Source organism: Ipomoea triloba, chromosome 12, assembly GCF_003576645.1.
Source record: "Ipomoea triloba cultivar NCNSP0323 chromosome 12, ASM357664v1".
Taxonomy (NCBI): domain Eukaryota; kingdom Viridiplantae; phylum Streptophyta; class Magnoliopsida; order Solanales; family Convolvulaceae; genus Ipomoea; species Ipomoea triloba.
Window position 1 is genome coordinate 3077326 of NC_044927.1, and position 16927 is coordinate 3094252.

At 37.1% G+C, this 16927-nt stretch overlaps 3 protein-coding genes across 4 annotated transcripts; 1 reads left to right on the plus strand and 2 right to left on the minus strand.

Moving 5' to 3' along the window:
- Nucleotides 1-502: 502 nt before the first annotated feature.
- Nucleotides 503-1948, minus strand: LOC115998827 (DAZ-associated protein 1-like). Its single transcript, XM_031238488.1, has 2 exons — nt 1727-1948; nt 503-1306 (listed from the first exon to the last, which is right to left on the minus strand). Exons 1-2 carry the CDS (start codon nt 1946-1948, stop codon nt 503-505), a joined length of 1026 nt encoding a protein of 341 aa, XP_031094348.1.
- A 3136-nt stretch (nt 1949-5084) lies between these two features.
- LOC115998722 (thioredoxin-like protein AAED1, chloroplastic) lies at nt 5085-8655 on the minus strand. 2 transcript variants are annotated; one of them, XM_031238363.1, is made up of 7 exons: nt 8301-8655; nt 8186-8232; nt 7974-8088; nt 5881-5925; nt 5736-5795; nt 5535-5630; nt 5085-5466 (listed from the first exon to the last, which is right to left on the minus strand). In XM_031238363.1, exons 1-7 carry the CDS (start codon nt 8574-8576, stop codon nt 5341-5343), a joined length of 765 nt encoding a protein of 254 aa, XP_031094223.1. In that variant the 5' UTR covers nt 8577-8655; the 3' UTR covers nt 5085-5340. The 2 variants fall into 2 exon arrangements, with proteins under 2 accessions (XP_031094223.1, XP_031094222.1); XM_031238362.1 differs by lacking the exons at nt 7974-8088; nt 8186-8232; nt 8301-8655 and adding exons at nt 6345-6459; nt 6557-6603; nt 6672-7025.
- A 3978-nt stretch (nt 8656-12633) lies between these two features.
- On the plus strand, nt 12634-16246 carry LOC115998161 (growth-regulating factor 1-like). Its single transcript, XM_031237652.1, has 4 exons — nt 12634-13258; nt 13797-14018; nt 14434-14794; nt 15210-16246. The coding sequence occupies exons 1-4, from the start codon at nt 12889-12891 to the stop codon at nt 16003-16005; spliced, it is 1749 nt and encodes a 582-aa protein (XP_031093512.1). The 5' UTR covers nt 12634-12888; the 3' UTR covers nt 16006-16246.
- Nucleotides 16247-16927: the final 681 nt, after the last annotated feature.

A 16927-nucleotide genomic window follows, 5' to 3' on the forward strand; every position in this document is an offset into this window, starting at 1 on the left:
ATATATATATATATATATATATATATATATATATATATATATATATATATATATATATATATATATATATATTTTCCACATCATTGTTTTGGGCCAAAAAAATCAAGCAAAAGAGCATGATTAAAAAAAAATCACGTCAACAACAGAGTGATAACCTAGAACAACATATCATTTACTAAGATAAAACAATATTATAACAACAATATTAAGGTTTAGGGTTTAGGTGTGATGATAAAACAATATTATAACAACTAAAACTTTATTTTGATTCTTTACAATATAACAGATCATGCATGCCAGAGCGCAGCTCTTATAATCTACTAATTCAATCGTAGGTAAATTAAACAAATTAGCAACAAAAAAGATCAGAAAATCCAAACAATATAACATGATATTATAACAACTAAAACAATTGTCTTGAAAGGAATCATGCATGCATAGATTTACGATCGTTGGTTCACAAATAGAACACAGTATTATAACAACTAAAACATTTGTTCCTTTAAAAGGAATCACCTGCAACATCAATTTCATCCTCGATTTGCACTTCACCATTAGTAAGACTTTCGCCATCAATTTCATCTTCGATTTGCACTTCACCATTAGTAAGACTTTTGCCATCAATTTCATCACCTTGTATTTCATCAATTTCCACAGCCACATTGCCATTTTGTTCTTCTACTTTTGTGGGGGGTGGTCGGATGACAACAGGTTTGCTACTTGCAGGAGGTGGTCCGATAACAAGTTTGCTACTTGCAAGAGGTGGTCGGATAACAACATGTGATGGGTTAGGGTTATTTAAATCTTGCCAACTCCCACCATTGTAGCCACCAGGATAATAACTATTATAACAAAATTCACTGGCACCATAGGAATACCAATTAATTGTTGGTGCCGTACAATAAGGAACAGGAACATAGTTTACCAGTTGCGGGTTACCATTAACCCAGTTAGTAGTAGGAAAAATTGGGAAAGTTATGTTTGTAAGGGAATTTCTCATACCATTATTGAGGCCAACTTTTGCCTTAACCTCTGCAACCTTGACCTCCACCCACTTATTCTTCATATACTGAAAAGGGATTCTCAATGCACTTTTCGCACCTTCTTCAGATTCAAAAGTGACAAACCCAAACCCCCTCGGACGTCTAATCTCTGCATCTTCCACAATACCAAATTTCTCAAAATGTTTCACCAATTCCTCATCTGTGGAGTCTGGCGGTATACCCCCTACAAAAACCTTCTTAACACTCCGAGTCTCCAACATAGCTTCTCTAGAACCCTTGGGTTTAGCCACCTTCACTTCCACCTGCATTCACAACATTATATTATATTGTAAAAACTACAAATTCTTTGACCAAATATTTTTTAAGGTTATTAATAATAAAATACCAATTTACACAAAGTTAGATCAAGATATATAGCATTATTAGGGTTTTTAAAAATTAGGGTTTTTTAACCCTATAATTTTAGAAGCAAGTCAAACTCAACAAATCTAAGGCAGAATTTAAGGCCTAAACCAATCACAAACAAGGAATATAATCTCAGACGCCCAGACACAATTTTTACAATTCATTAACATTCCATCTATATCTAACATTAAAAAATACAGTATATGAATTGATTGCACCTCAAGTACAGCAGCAATCTAATGATAACCTAAAGAAAAAAAAAAAAAAAACAATATCCTATCGGATCAGATTGTGGTGAAATAAAATCAGACAATAACCTTTTTTCCGAGGATGACATGAGTGTCACTCAAGACATGTTCAACAACAGAGCTGTCTGTAAACACAATAAAACCAAAACCTCTGCCCAAACCAGTGATTCTGTCTCTAATAATGTCGCAGCTTCTGAGCTCTCCATACTTACTAAAGTAATCCCTTAGGGTTTGTTCGTTAGTGTTGTGAGACACTCCTCCTACGAAAAGCTTGATTTCCGCAGGCTCCATCTTAATTTTCGCGGGTTCCATCAGATCAGAGAAAACTAAGAGAAAAATTCGACGGAAAACTACGAGAAAAATTCGACGACTAGAAACCAGAGAATCACGGCTGAATTTCCGAACTCCAAAGAAATTTATCAACACTGACTTGTATGTAGGAAGTTTGTAGTAATAATAATATTGATTTTGAGAAAATACAGAAAAAGGAAAATATAATACATTATATAACAGCAATTAGGATTGTATTAGGATTCTGTTAAGTATCCTAAGTGAACTGGACTCCAAGTAATCTAATGCCAATGGGATTTGGATTGAAAAAAAAAAGGCGAATTTACTCTATTCAAATTTGTTAATTATAGATTCGGTTGTTAATTAATTAAATTTACTAAATTTTGGGTGATTCTAAATTCAGGTTTTGGAAATTTAAATTACATACTAATAATCTAAGCATTAATTAATTCTAAGATTTGAAGTAAATGCAACTCCTGCACACACATAATTAAAAGTAATTAAACCAAGGCGGTATGGTTACTGAGGTGAAGTTTGGGAGTAGAAGAAAAGTAATTAAACCAAACCAGTTTCCTCCCATCATATAATGTCATAATGTGTAGCATTTTGAGTGGTTATAAATTTATGGATTTTGAGTGGTTTATGAAGGAAGGACTAAATGCACTCATGTTTAATGCCATTTAAATAAATCTGTTGACAGGATAAAAAATAATCATGTCACAATAATGTTAGGATAAATGAGGATGTTCTGGCCGACGATATGATACGTCTCAGCGAAGCGACTCACCAGCAAGCAAACAGTATAAAGCAATGCCTAGACCCAGCCGGCCATTCAGGTCAGAAAGTGAACTTCCATAAATCATCAGTCTTCTTCTCCAAGAACACCCAACCGGCCATTCAACAAGTCTTCTCCAGAAAACTCGGTATCTCCATAACAGAAGACTTAGCTAGGGAAGTACCTAGGTGTACCCTCACTACATGGTAGACTCAAGAAGGAAACTTTTGTAGGTTTAATCACAAAAATTCAATCCAAGCTAGCAGGGTGGAAGATGAAAACACTATCCCTGACAGGAAGAAGAACATTAGCACAATTCGTGTTGTTTGCAATCCCGTCGCACATTATGCAAACCACCACCTTACCAGCAAGGGTTATATCGCATATCGAGAAGTTGATTCAAAACTTTCTTTGGGATCAATTAAAGGGGGACGAAAGTGCAACTTAGCAGCTTGGGAAACAGTGACACAAAATAAAGAACAAGGAGGGCTAGGAATCCGCAAGCAGGGGAAATAAATAAAGCATTCCTAACCAAGCTCGGGTAGAGGTTAATTTCACATGATGAGGAGTGTTTATGGGCAAAATTATGGAGCCATGGAGCTAAGTACAAAAGATATAATAACGATTCCCCATCTTGGCAACCAAAGTCAAGAATGTCTACCGCATGGAGAGGGATCCTCAACACAAACCCCCATTCTCAAGGTAGGTACAAGGACAACCCCCATTCTCAACGTAGGTACAAGGACATTTGTTAGGAATGGCAGGAGAACCAATGCCACTTCTGGCTAGACTCATGGATTGGCCATCAGCCTCTTATTGAAACAACAATTACACATGTGCCACCATATGAGATTCAGGCAATGGTGGCTATGGAAATGGAGGAATGACAAGTTTGCTAAAGTTCTAGACCTCACAAATCCTAGAAGTCAACAAGACTTTTGAGAGAGATACCCGTCCGAGAAGCCAACAACCAACATATCTTGGAGTTGATCAAATGGTCTAAGCCACCACTAGGATGGACCAAAATTAGTGTAGATCAGAGTTTCAACCCTCAAATAAACAGAGCGCGATGTTGTGCTCTTGCGAGGAATGATCAAGGAAAGGAAAATGGATTAAAGGTCTTACCCATAGAATAGGGGCATGCTCAGTAGTAGTGGTAGAAGCTTGGCATTATTAAAAGGAAGCTTGGGCATTATTAAAAGGTATCCAACTTGCTTGGGCATTATTAAAAGGTATCCAACTTGCCGAACAAATAGGGAGCAGGTAGACGATTCTCGAGAGTGACTCTACACAGTCGATAGCATGCATTCTCCTTGCATGCAGACGTGAATTAGATTATATCGGCGAATGGCAAATCGTCCTAATCACCAGAAAGCAGAATCAGGTAGTTGATTTATCTAGCAAGAGATACTGGTGTGATTCGGGGGTCAAACCTTTTGGAACACCCAAATGCGGCCCTCACTCAGATTTTAGAAGATGACAAATTTGGCATTCCATCCTGGCGCCAAATGGATAATTGATGTAACTTGGGTGTTCCCTTCCGTTACGATCCAAAAAAAATAGGATGTTCTAAAAAAAAAAAAAAAAAAAAAGTACCTAAAGTAATTAAAACAACCTAGCTAGTTTCCTCGTATCATATAATGTGTACATAGTGATGCTGCCAAGAGCATTTTGAGTGGTTATAAATTTATGGATTTTGAGTGTTTCATGAAATAATGAATAAGCGTTCTCATATTTAATGTCATTTAAACAACCTGTTGATGGAGGATAAAAATAATCATATCACAATAATTTCAGAACTAACAGAGATGTTCTTAAAATTATTTAAAAAGAAAAAAAAAAAAAAAGCTCAAAGTGAAAAAATGATACCTACAAATTTTAGGACCTGAAAAGGTATTAACTCCTAAAAGTAATTAAAACAAACTATCCCATTATATAATGATCACATAGTGGTGCTGCCATGAGCATTTTGCGTGGTTATAAATATATGGATTTTGAGTAGTTTATGAAAGAATGACTAAATGCCTTCACGTTTAATGCCATTTTTATGAAGGAATGACTAAATACCTTCATGTTTAATGCCATTTAAATAAACCTGTTAAAGGAAGATAAAAAATAATCATGTCACAATAATGCTAAGACAAACCGAGATGCTTTGGGAAAAAAAAGGTAAAATAATATATATAAATTTAGGACCATAAAAACGAATTAACTCTAAAAGTAATTAAAACAAACTAGTTTCCTCCCATCATATAATGTGGACATAGTGGTGCTGCCGAGAGCATTTTGATAAGAGCAAATCTCCTATAAGACCTAGCATGTAATAGGATGCAGAAGTCATCTGAGGATCAAACAGAAACATGATCAAGTTGACAATGTAACACAACATAATATGTATAATAACATGCTCAGATTTGCTGTACTTACATATTCTCCTTTGTATATAGACAGCGTTTTCAAGATATTTACATGAAAGCTAAGTGAGAAACTGAGAACCAATTCCATTTGTGGAGAGGAGAATTGAAGCGGGGCTCTGAAAACACTCATTAGACTATTTAAGTATTAAGTATGGAAACTGAACAATGTTTATGCTAACTCTGCAGGAGATTGACATTCACTATGATAGCGTAACAGGAAGTTTGCAGCAGGCATCAAAGACGTCGTCTAAGGGGGCATGATCGCCAGTCCCTTCATCCTTCCGCGCATACAACAATTGCTTCCCTTTAAACACAAGCATTCCCCCCTGGAAACAACCCGGTTAGGTACCTCAGCATAGACTTCAATGGCGAGATAGTCATAGAGAGATCAAACCTGTTGTAAGACACTACTTCTATCATCGGGGGTGGCAGCAATGGTGTAGTTCTTATTAGCTTCTCGCAATTCTTTGAATCTGGAAAATACTTTGGTCTGCATCCCACATTATTGACAACAAAAAGAAATCTGTTAAACACTGAGTATATTAACATTTTCAAGAAGATTTTTGTTACTAATAGGAGTAGTTCGAAAAATTACACTGGCGGGGTTGAAAAAGGTGCGGCCAAGTCCATAGTACAAGCCTAGAACATCATAAGCCTACCACGGAAGATAAGTATCACGAGAAATTACATACCATTGAAAGCAGCAAACTAAATATCCAGAAAGGGGCAAAAGATTTTACCTTGCGGTCAGGATCAGCATACAGACAATCCAATGGGAAAGGTAACTGGCCACAAATAAGATCAACAAAAAAAATCAGATGATACTCACAACATATTGCAGAACATGCTTATGTTATTGCAAACATCTTTTATGGAGTGTTCCCAATTTGAAGTCACTTTTTTAATTTTAGGTTGTCTTTTATTTTTATCTACTTGTTTTAGGGGCAACCCCTAACAAGTTGGTTAGGCTGAGGATCACAAGGTTACAAGTTCAGCCTGTGGCCACGCGGGATACCATGATCACCCAAAAAACCATAATGCAGAACAAGATGATCTGTTCATAGTAACATGATATCATCTTTATCGGTAATAAGATAGATTTATTGTTTAGATATTATCGCAGTTTATGAACTTTTAGTAATAAACAAGAACCATAATACAAGCAAAATACACAGCAAACACTATAATTGCAGAAAAGAAGTACCCTTTCAGCAAGAATTGCAGCTTTCTTCGGCTCGCCTACACCGACGGCGATTAGCTTAGCACCGGCAGACTCAAATCTAGGTTTGGAATCTCTCAGTGTTGATGCGAGTTCCCAGCTGATAATTCATATCACACTAAATTTAGCTACCAATCATTTCAAAACATATTATCCAGAAATTAAAACAATCAATTCAAAAAAGATGCATTAATTACCAGCAAACACACCCAAAATGCCGCAGAAGTGCCACAACAGCCACTCCCTGCAATCAGAACATTTAAACTATATATATATAAAGAATTTAAATGAACTTTTAGAATTCAATATCACCTCCTGTTGATCCCACAGTTGCTTAAACTTGACGGGCTCGCCCGTAGCACGAAATATACTGACTTCTCCGAGAACATCGCTGATATCTTCGGAGAAAACAGCGGGGGAATTAGACGAGGCTTTAGCAGAAATTGGAGTTGATTTCCGGGAATGAAGAGCCGGAGGGGAAATCCGAGTGGATGAAAGCGAAGAGGAAGAACGAGGCAGCTGAAACATTTGAGTGATCGGAGAAGAAGATGACAGTGTTCTGGGAGAAGGAGATATTATCATCGCCATTGCCGTCTCAGTTACTTACCGGTCGTCAGAGATTTCAGGAGAGATGAATGGCAACCGTCAACCGACAACCCTGTGGCAGGAGAAGAGCGGGCTTTGCAAACCCAAATCGTAATCCATTACCTATGGGCCTTATTGGGCCGTGCTATCCAAACAACGAAGGGATAAAGGTCAAATGGACCATGGCAAATTATACAGTGCACCGTGGTCCATGGTATAACAATTGATGGACCATCCAANAATCGTAATCCATTACCTATGGGCCTTATTGGGCCGTGCTATCCAAACAACGAAGGGATAAAGGTCAAATGGACCATGGCAAATTATACAGTGCACCGCGGTGCACATAGCAATGTGCACCACGTACGTAAACGATGTAGTTTTAAGCATTGTAAATAATTGTCCGTTTTTTTCGAAATCACGTTTCTCGTTTCGACCGGTCTCTATATTTATGTTAATATTCTGTGTATTCCAGGCAATCATTCTGTGTATTCTAGACAACCGTTCTGTGTATTCTAGGCAACTGTTCTGTGTACTCATGTTAGTAACACATGTTGTGATGTGTTTGTGCATTCAAATGTTTAGGAGGATGAGTTCTGTGTATTTTGTGTCAATATTCTGTGTATTCACGTTATTAACACAGGTTGTGATGTGTTTGTGCATTCGAATGTTAGGAGGATAAGTTCTCTGTATTTTGTGTCAATATTCTGTGTATTCTGGGCAAACATTCTGTGTATTCTAGGCAAACGTTCTGTGTATTCTAGATAATGATTATGTGTATTATAGATAATGAATTCCCTGGAGTCATTCGCGTCCGCGTCCACTAACACCGAAACGACGTCGTTTACGTACGTGGTGCACATTGCTATGTGCACCGTGGTCCATGGTATAACAATTGATGGACCATCCAANTAATAAGATAGATTTATTGTTTAGATATTATCGCAGTTTATGAACTTTTAGTAATAAACAAGAACCATAATACAAGCAAAATACACAGCAAACACTATAATTGCAGAAAAGAAGTACCCTTTCAGCAAGAATTGCAGCTTTCTTCGGCTCGCCTACACCGACGGCGATTAGCTTAGCACCGGCAGACTCAAATCTAGGTTTGGAATCTCTCAGTGTTGATGCGAGTTCCCAGCTGATAATTCATATCACACTAAATTTAGCTACCAATCATTTCAAAACATATTATCCAGAAATTAAAACAATCAATTCAAAAAAGATGCATTAATTACCAGCAAACACACCCAAAATGCCGCAGAAGTGCCACAACAGCCACTCCCTGCAATCAGAACATTTAAACTATATATATATAAAGAATTTAAATGAACTTTTAGAATTCAATATCACCTCCTGTTGATCCCACAGTTGCTTAAACTTGACGGGCTCGCCCGTAGCACGAAATATACTGACTTCTCCGAGAACATCGCTGATATCTTCGGAGAAAACAGCGGGGGAATTAGACGAGGCTTTAGCAGAAATTGGAGTTGATTTCCGGGAATGAAGAGCCGGAGGGGAAATCCGAGTGGATGAAAGCGAAGAGGAAGAACGAGGCAGCTGAAACATTTGAGTGATCGGAGAAGAAGATGACAGTGTTCTGGGAGAAGGAGATATTATCATCGCCATTGCCGTCTCAGTTACTTACCGGTCGTCAGAGATTTCAGGAGAGATGAATGGCAACCGTCAACCGACAACCCTGTGGCAGGAGAAGAGCGGGCTTTGCAAACCCAAATCGTAATCCATTACCTATGGGCCTTATTGGGCCGTGCTATCCAAACAACGAAGGGATAAAGGTCAAATGGACCATGGCAAATTATACAGTGCACCGCGGTGCACATAGCAATGTGCACCACGTACGTAAACGATGTAGTTTTAAGCATTGTAAATAATTGTCCGTTTTTTTCGAAATCACGTTTCTCGTTTCGACCGGTCTCTATATTTATGTTAATATTCTGTGTATTCCAGGCAATCATTCTGTGTATTCTAGACAACCGTTCTGTGTATTCTAGGCAACTGTTCTGTGTACTCATGTTAGTAACACATGTTGTGATGTGTTTGTGCATTCAAATGTTTAGGAGGATGAGTTCTGTGTATTTTGTGTCAATATTCTGTGTATTCACGTTATTAACACAGGTTGTGATGTGTTTGTGCATTCGAATGTTAGGAGGATAAGTTCTCTGTATTTTGTGTCAATATTCTGTGTATTCTGGGCAAACATTCTGTGTATTCTAGGCAAACGTTCTGTGTATTCTAGATAATGATTATGTGTATTATAGATAATGAATTCCCTGGAGTCATTCGCGTCCGCGTCCACTAACACCGAAACGACGTCGTTTACGTACGTGGTGCACATTGCTATGTGCACCGTGGTCCATGGTATAACAATTGATGGACCATCCAACCAATTTAGAGTCGTCAAAACGGGCTTAGTCCGTCCCGTTCCACGCAAAAGACGGAATTGATTTCAATATTTTTAGCTCATATTTTGGCGGGCTTTTTGGCCCGTCATTGTTTAACCCGCGAGCCGGCGGAGCTTGCTAAGTCCACCAAATGTATAATAAAAAATTATTAAAATAAATTAATGTTACAATAGTAAATGTATATAACATTTAATATGTCGTGTCAACTCGATTATATTACTAACATTAGTATATATATACCCTTTTATATAATCCTTCTATAGTTCTATATATTAAAGCCATAAAGATTTCTGCCCATCAAAACTTTGCATTAATATGGGGCCACACACTTTTTTATCATGATTAATAGCTTATACTATAACTTTTCAGTCACTCTCGAGAATCGTCTATTTTTTTAGCAAGTTTGGCATTTGCGATTGTCTGTGTAGTAACAATTAATGCCGGCATCAAATCAGTTTGTAAATGTGCCCTGCATGTTAGGGAGCATTGCCTTCCAGACCTAGTTGCTTTGAGGCCTTCGGTGCAATTAGACAAACTTCATAGTTATTATAGTTTGTGAACCCTCTTTTTTTTTTTGGTGAGCAGTTTGTGAACCCTCTTTGAACCTATTGGCATTAGTCATTAAATTGTGATTATTAAATGTGTAGGTTATTGGTGTCCAATAAGTAACTCATAAGTTGCCGGAATTGAGAATTCGTATGTGTTGTTTGAATCCCATTTAATACCATCTTCTAGATGTTCTTTGTAGAATATTCTTAAATTATGAATTTATAGAATCTTCTAAAATATTAGAGATTGTATAGAATTATAAGTAGAATTCTAAAGATAAAATCTTAACCGTAGGATTAAGTCAATTCTCTCCATCCGGTGATAGCTCTTGGGGGCTTATTTTGGAAGGCCCTAAGAGGGCTATTTCTACTAATCCACCTCCCCATCCGACGGTTGGAATCGACTTAATCCAACGGTTAAGTTTGTATCAATAGAATTATACTTATAATTCTATACAATCTCTAATATTTTAGAAGATTCTATAAATTCCAACGTATGTACGTAATTTAAGAATATTCTACAAACTCTGAAAAACTATGTATAAAAAAGATTAAAGTTTCAAAAAAAAATGTACAAACTAATCAAACAATATAATATGCTTATAAATTATTATTATTATCTTACTTTGTCACAAAGGAACCCAACAACTGTGACTCGATTTTGTAGTTTAATAATGATAATAATTATTGTTTATATTAAAAAATTATAATAATCATCAGGGTGACTCATCTATAAGACCGTGAGTTTTTTGTAGTTCATTGATTAATTTAGAGTTTTTTCGAGTGCAATAGCTTAATTGTTGTTTTCAAAATAGTTTGATGGCTTATTTGTATCTTTTTTCTAAAAAAGAATTGTATATATATACTAGTGCAAACACATATCATTCTTCAGTTGTGGGACAAATTATTTCAAAGCTTTTTCGACTCCATTTTTAGTGATAGATACACTTTAAGAATCAACTTTTCATTCACCAAATATCCATTTTGTTCGTAGAATATATCAAATTAAGCATCCTGCTAAGGAGAGAACCCGAATACAATTTAACCCGACCCACCAAATAAGAAGTGAACCCACTGAAAATTATACTACAATGTGAACACTTTAAATGCCAAAATTAGCTAATTTTTCCAGGCAAGAAAATCAATAATAATTGAATCAACATATACACTTGTTGAGATGGGTATAATTCTCAATGTTGCGAGAGGATGCAGACTTGACTCATCAAGTCTTGATTAAATTATTTATTTTAACCACACTCCAAACTATACATATAAAATCATAAATTTACATATAAAGTTTAATTTGATCCAAACTCGAGCTAACTTTTTATCCATTCACCTAAATTGCATGAAGTTATTTATCACTCATCAACTTCAAACAAACATGCAACATGATGTACCATGTGTGAACTTTAGAACATCATTTTCACTATAAATATATAATAAAATGTAATGATTTTGACCCCCAAAAGTAAAATAACATAGGAAGAATAAAATAATATAAATAATAATAAGCTAAAATAAAAAATTTTAATTTAATAATATGGTCACGTGATCGGGAGGTGGACCCCCACTAATCAAGTTACCAAGAGTCAAGACAGAATAATTGAAGTTGGCTATTAGCTTACATCCTATTTCTATGCATATATAACAAGAAAAAGAAAATGTGAAACTTTGTTGTACTTTCTAATTAATATGTTTTATTAAGCTTGTTAAGTCTATCCTTTGTTTTTATATATTTGAATTTATATAGTATCGATTTATAGTATAATTTATAATTAAGCCTATCATTAAAATGCATTTGTATATTTTTATTTCTTCGGCATGGACTACGTAATTTAATGTACATAAGTAAATGTCTTGTGATAAAATTAATTGTGGAGCCCATATATGAATTTAACTCTTTAAAAAAAGTTATACGATTTCTTATATGGTAAATTTTGACATTAAATCTCATTACTTTCATTTCGGGTAAGCTGCATTAAAAATAATATTATTATTAATTTTACTTGACTTTCATTTTGGGTAAGAGGCTAGTTATATGATTTATTGATCAATAGATGTTGAGTTTGAATCTCATTAAGATAAGATGTATTACAAAATTAATGTCCTAAAAAGGATGGCTAAATGGATGTAGCACGTACAATTCTCGTATCTAAAAATTACGAGTTTGATTCTTGTCAACACTTTGTTGATCGAGCTTGTTGCACAAGTTCTTTTTAGTGTAGTTTATATTTTTTGTGTAGTAGTTTGTAAACTATTACCCATGAGTGAGATTACTTAGTGCACGTCTTGATCGTGATTTTCCTTCGTAACCCCAAAAAATACTAATATTAATCTTGCTTAATGCTTATAGTTGACAAATTTATTAGTGCAAGCTATGTCGCAATATTTTCATTACAAAATGTTCAACTTGTAGTCTGATGATATCATTGTTACCATTCCAAATAGAATGTTACATGTTTAGTCTCATCCTAATTAAGAATGTTAGCGTAATCATACTAATACTGTGAATATATTAGGTTATTATAAAAAATATTTCAAGTTTGAGTCTCATCTCAATTAAGGAAGTTAGCATAATTATATTCTCATATACTATGAATATATTAGGTGGTTGTAAAAAAAAAATATGGTGAAGTTGTATTGTAGCATAGGTTTGCTTTATTAGGGAAAACAAAAGTCGATACCTTTGGTCCAACATGTCCGAGACCGGCGATACGTGGAGATAGCCTCTTTGTTCTTTGGTACTTGGTAGCGTACTCTTCAGATTGGAGCTACCTAGCAAGCAAGCAAGCTAGCCTTATCACTTCTCTTCCCCAAATTGCACTCTGATTCACATACCCACCACGGCTAATCATGCCATTTCTCACTCTCTGAGCATCTGCGCCTCTTGTCTCTCACTTTTCCTTTGCTACAATGAACTCATGCTCTCTGGGGGAGGCTTGATTCATCATCCTTGGCTCTTCAAGAATGGATTTTGGGCTGGTGGGCATCGAGGGAATGCTGAGTGGCGCCGACCCAGCAGCCCACGGATCTGGGAAGAAGATCAAGCAAGAGAGATCTGGGTTGGGTGAAGAGACCTGGAGGCTTTCTAAGGCCCCCAGAATTTCTTCTGAGGAGGATGAGGTGGACTTAAATGGTGTTAATCCCACTAGTTTGCTGCTGAGATCTGGGGATAATAATGGGCGTGGCCACACCACTATGCTTAGTTTCTCTTCCTCTTCCAAGTCTGAAGAAATCCCCTTTCTTTCTGTTAATGGGGAGGATTCATCTGCAAGCATTTCTATCCCTTTTTTTCAATCTCAGCCCAAACAGGGTCTCCCTTCTGGTAATGTTTCAGGTATGGCTTTATTTACTCACAATGTTCATCTTCTGTTTTTATATAGATGTTTGAAAAGGGGGTTTGTTCAGATTTTTTGTGACACAAAAAGATGATTTTTTTGTTTTTTCCCTCAATGGAATCTCATGAAAAAAAACTGCAGATAGATGACATGAGTCTTTCCAAGTCTTGTCAAGAAATACAAAGTAACAAAAAAAAAAGACTGAATATTAACATACTACCAAGAAAGAGAACTAAAGGATAGATTTTAGGCTTTTAGCCTTATGGATAGAGAGTGATTCAATATTGAATATTTATGCCACTAAGCAGAGAAGATTTGTGGATTGAATGTGAGAATGGGGAGAATGCTCTCTTCTCCTTTAACTGTTTTAGTCAACCAAACATGTTTGCACACAAGTTCATCTTTACCTAGTTATTATTGCAGATAGTGACTTTATATGCCTTCTTTACTTTGGCATTGTGGATTGATTGTTGTTTCTTTTTTATGATCTCTGTGTTTCTCTAAACTTTATGCCTTTCTTTTTTGCGCCCCCTTCAGTTTATGCTCCGGGAGGGGTGAACGAGGGCACACCCGGTGGCTTTTCATTGTTCAGAGGTCCATTCACTCCTTCTCAGTGGATGGAGTTGGAGCATCAGGCCTTGATCTACAAGCACCTTGTGACAAATGTCCCAATCCCTTCGAGCCTGCTAGTTTCGCTTAAGAAATCTCTGAGCCCATATACTTTTTCTGGTTTATCTTCGAGATCTTATGCCTCCAATTGTAAGTCATCATCTCTCCAAACTAAATATTTAGGTTCTTTAAAGGGAGCATATACTATAGCCAATTGCCTAAAATGTGTTTTGATCATTGCTCGTATTGCTATATTGTCTATACTATGTTGGTTCATGAGTTGCATAAATCTAGAATAGATAAACTGAAGTTTTTCACTTTCACAAATCACAGTGATCGATTTACAACCTTAACTTTCTAGTTGAATACTTTTGTTCAACACGAGCATTACCTTTATTTATGTTTTGTTGGGTAAATATGTTTGCTTATTTATATCTCTAATATGCTTCATATATCCTGCATATCCATAATCCCGCAGTATTTAGCTTAATCAGATTGGTTGAGTTGATTTCGCTCGGTCACTCTCTAGCTTTTCATTTTTTCGTCTGCTTTCTATTGTATGCAGGGGGTTGGGGTCCTTTCCATCTTGGTTTTGCAGGCAACACTGATCCCGAGCCCGGTAGGTGTCGTCGAACAGATGGAAAGAAATGGCGGTGTTCTAGAGATGCTGTTCCCGATCAGAAGTACTGTGAAAGGCACATCAACAGAGGCCGCCATCGTTCAAGAAAGCCTGTGGAAGGCCAGACTGGCCGTGCTGCTTCTGGAATCGCCGCCTCCAAGGCGGTTCCGGTCGCTTCTTCCTCCTCGTCGACGCCAGTGATACCCAGTGGCGGGGCGTCCAACAGCTTTAGCGCTGTGCAGCACCAATTCAAAAACATGCAGCAATGCTCTGCCAATCCATCCACTGACCATCTCACTAGCAATAGGTAAATACGCCTTTTTTAAATGTCGCCTTTTGGATACAACTTCACCTATTGAAATGCAAGATATAGAAAAAGTAGAATCTGGTAATGCCCTGTTACCTTTTCTTATTTTAAAGAGCCAATTGTTTCATCATTGCTTTAGTGAAAGCAACTAGCCCTAGAAGAAACATAGCTCGAGATTCCTTCCCTAGGAAGACTTCATCATGACCACGAAGTCCAACGCCAATTTAATTTATTCTATGTAGCAGGATTTTGCATTTTCAACTTCTCCACATACAGTTTCCTTTTCTTTTTCCTTTACATTATAATAAGAAATCTTTTCTGACAAATATGTTTTTTTTTTAGTACTATTGAGTCTGTTACAATGTAATATCTGTCCATAGCTTAATTATCTTACTAATGTGAACTCATGTGGCAGAACACAAGGCCTCTCTGTGATATCTCCTAGCTTTAATTTGAAGTCCAAGGACTCGGCAATCACGATTCAGAAGCAGCAGAACCCTTTGGAAGAATCCGCTCACTCAGAGTTTGGATTTCTCTCGTCAGATTCACTTCTCAATCTCTCGCAAAAGTCCCATGTAAATTCTAAAAACTCTGGCACTCTCGATTTCAATTGCCACGTAGCAAACGAGCAACATCCGGTTCACCATTTCACTGATAGCTGGACCAAGGAACAGTCGGGCTGCGCTTCTGTTTCCTGGCCAGAATTGAAACCGGACTGGACTCAGCTGTCAATGTCCATCCCTATGACTGCCTCAAATTTTTCGTCCTCCTCGAGTTCCCCTAGGCAAGAGAAACACAGTCTTTCACCCGCGAATTTATCTTGTCAGCTCGACCCGACCCAAGCGGGGGGAATTGGTGAGCTGATGCAGAAGACGTCGAACTGGTTGCCAGTCTCGTGGGGGAACTCGATGGGTGGTCCATTAGGCGAGGTCTTGAATAGTACTTCTGGTGGCAGTGGTGGAACAGGCAAGAACTCGTATAATCTGAACCTAATGACAGAAGCGTGGGACAGTAATCCACACTTTGGATCGCCCCCGTCTGCTGACCTGCAAAAATCCGACCTTTGTCTCACTCTCAAACAGCAGTTCGGGAAGCAGTCCCAAGATGACAAGAAGACAGGAGCTGCTGCTGCTCTCGAGGATGGGATGGGGGACGAGGCGATTGGCTCGAGCCTAGTAAGTTCGGTATATTCAATCAACGTTTGTCTGTAATGGGGTCGGGAAACTGAGAGCCATGGAAGAGTTGATGGAAGGTGACTTAAGTTCTTGAGAATTTATTTATTTCCCTTGCAGTCTTTCCTTTTTTTAATGTATGTGTTCTGCGTTGTTTTTGAAGCAGACTTTCCAGATTAACTTCAAGAGGGTGCAGCCATCTATATTTATTTTATTGTTGTTATCGTACTCCGACATTGTTTCCCAGAATTATATTAAATGTTTGTTTCATGTTTTCCGAGATCTCACACTCAATCCTCCTTCAACTCTGTTCTTCCCCATCACCATCTTCCTAAATCATAGTCTGAGCATTCTGTTTGCACGGGTTTAATTCATTGGTTCAATAGGCAGTATTAGGAGAATAGTCTGTGCATTTTGTATGTAAGAAATGAGAGTTTGGGAATAGAAGTTTTTAAAATTTCCTGTAACCACCCATGATCCCCAGTTCTGAGGGTGGTTTTTGCTAATCTTTTTGGCATGAGTGGCTGTGCACTTTTGTATTTTAAAATAGGTCTGAGTTTGAACCTACTCTTATATGAAAAAATTAATTTGATCAGCACTTTGCATTTAGTTGGGCCGACCAGACGCGAACAAAGATTAGTAAGAGTATGGTACGAACTGACTAGATGCGAACAAAGATTAGTAAGAATATGGTACGAACTTAAAAGTGTCTCTTACAGTTAGGATTTGCTTAGAACATTTCATGGCCTAACAAAAAAAAAACTTTCTTATAAGAAAGTGTATCTTATTTTGATTTTGTATTTTCCTTAAGAGTTAATTCCATTTTTGGTCCTAGATTTATAGGTGTCGTTCCACTTTTAGTCCTTTTTTTTCAAATCATCCTATATTGGTCCTAGTTTTATTGTGGCATGACCATTTTTGGTCATCCGTTAACAAAACCGTTAAACTGGCGTTAACTATG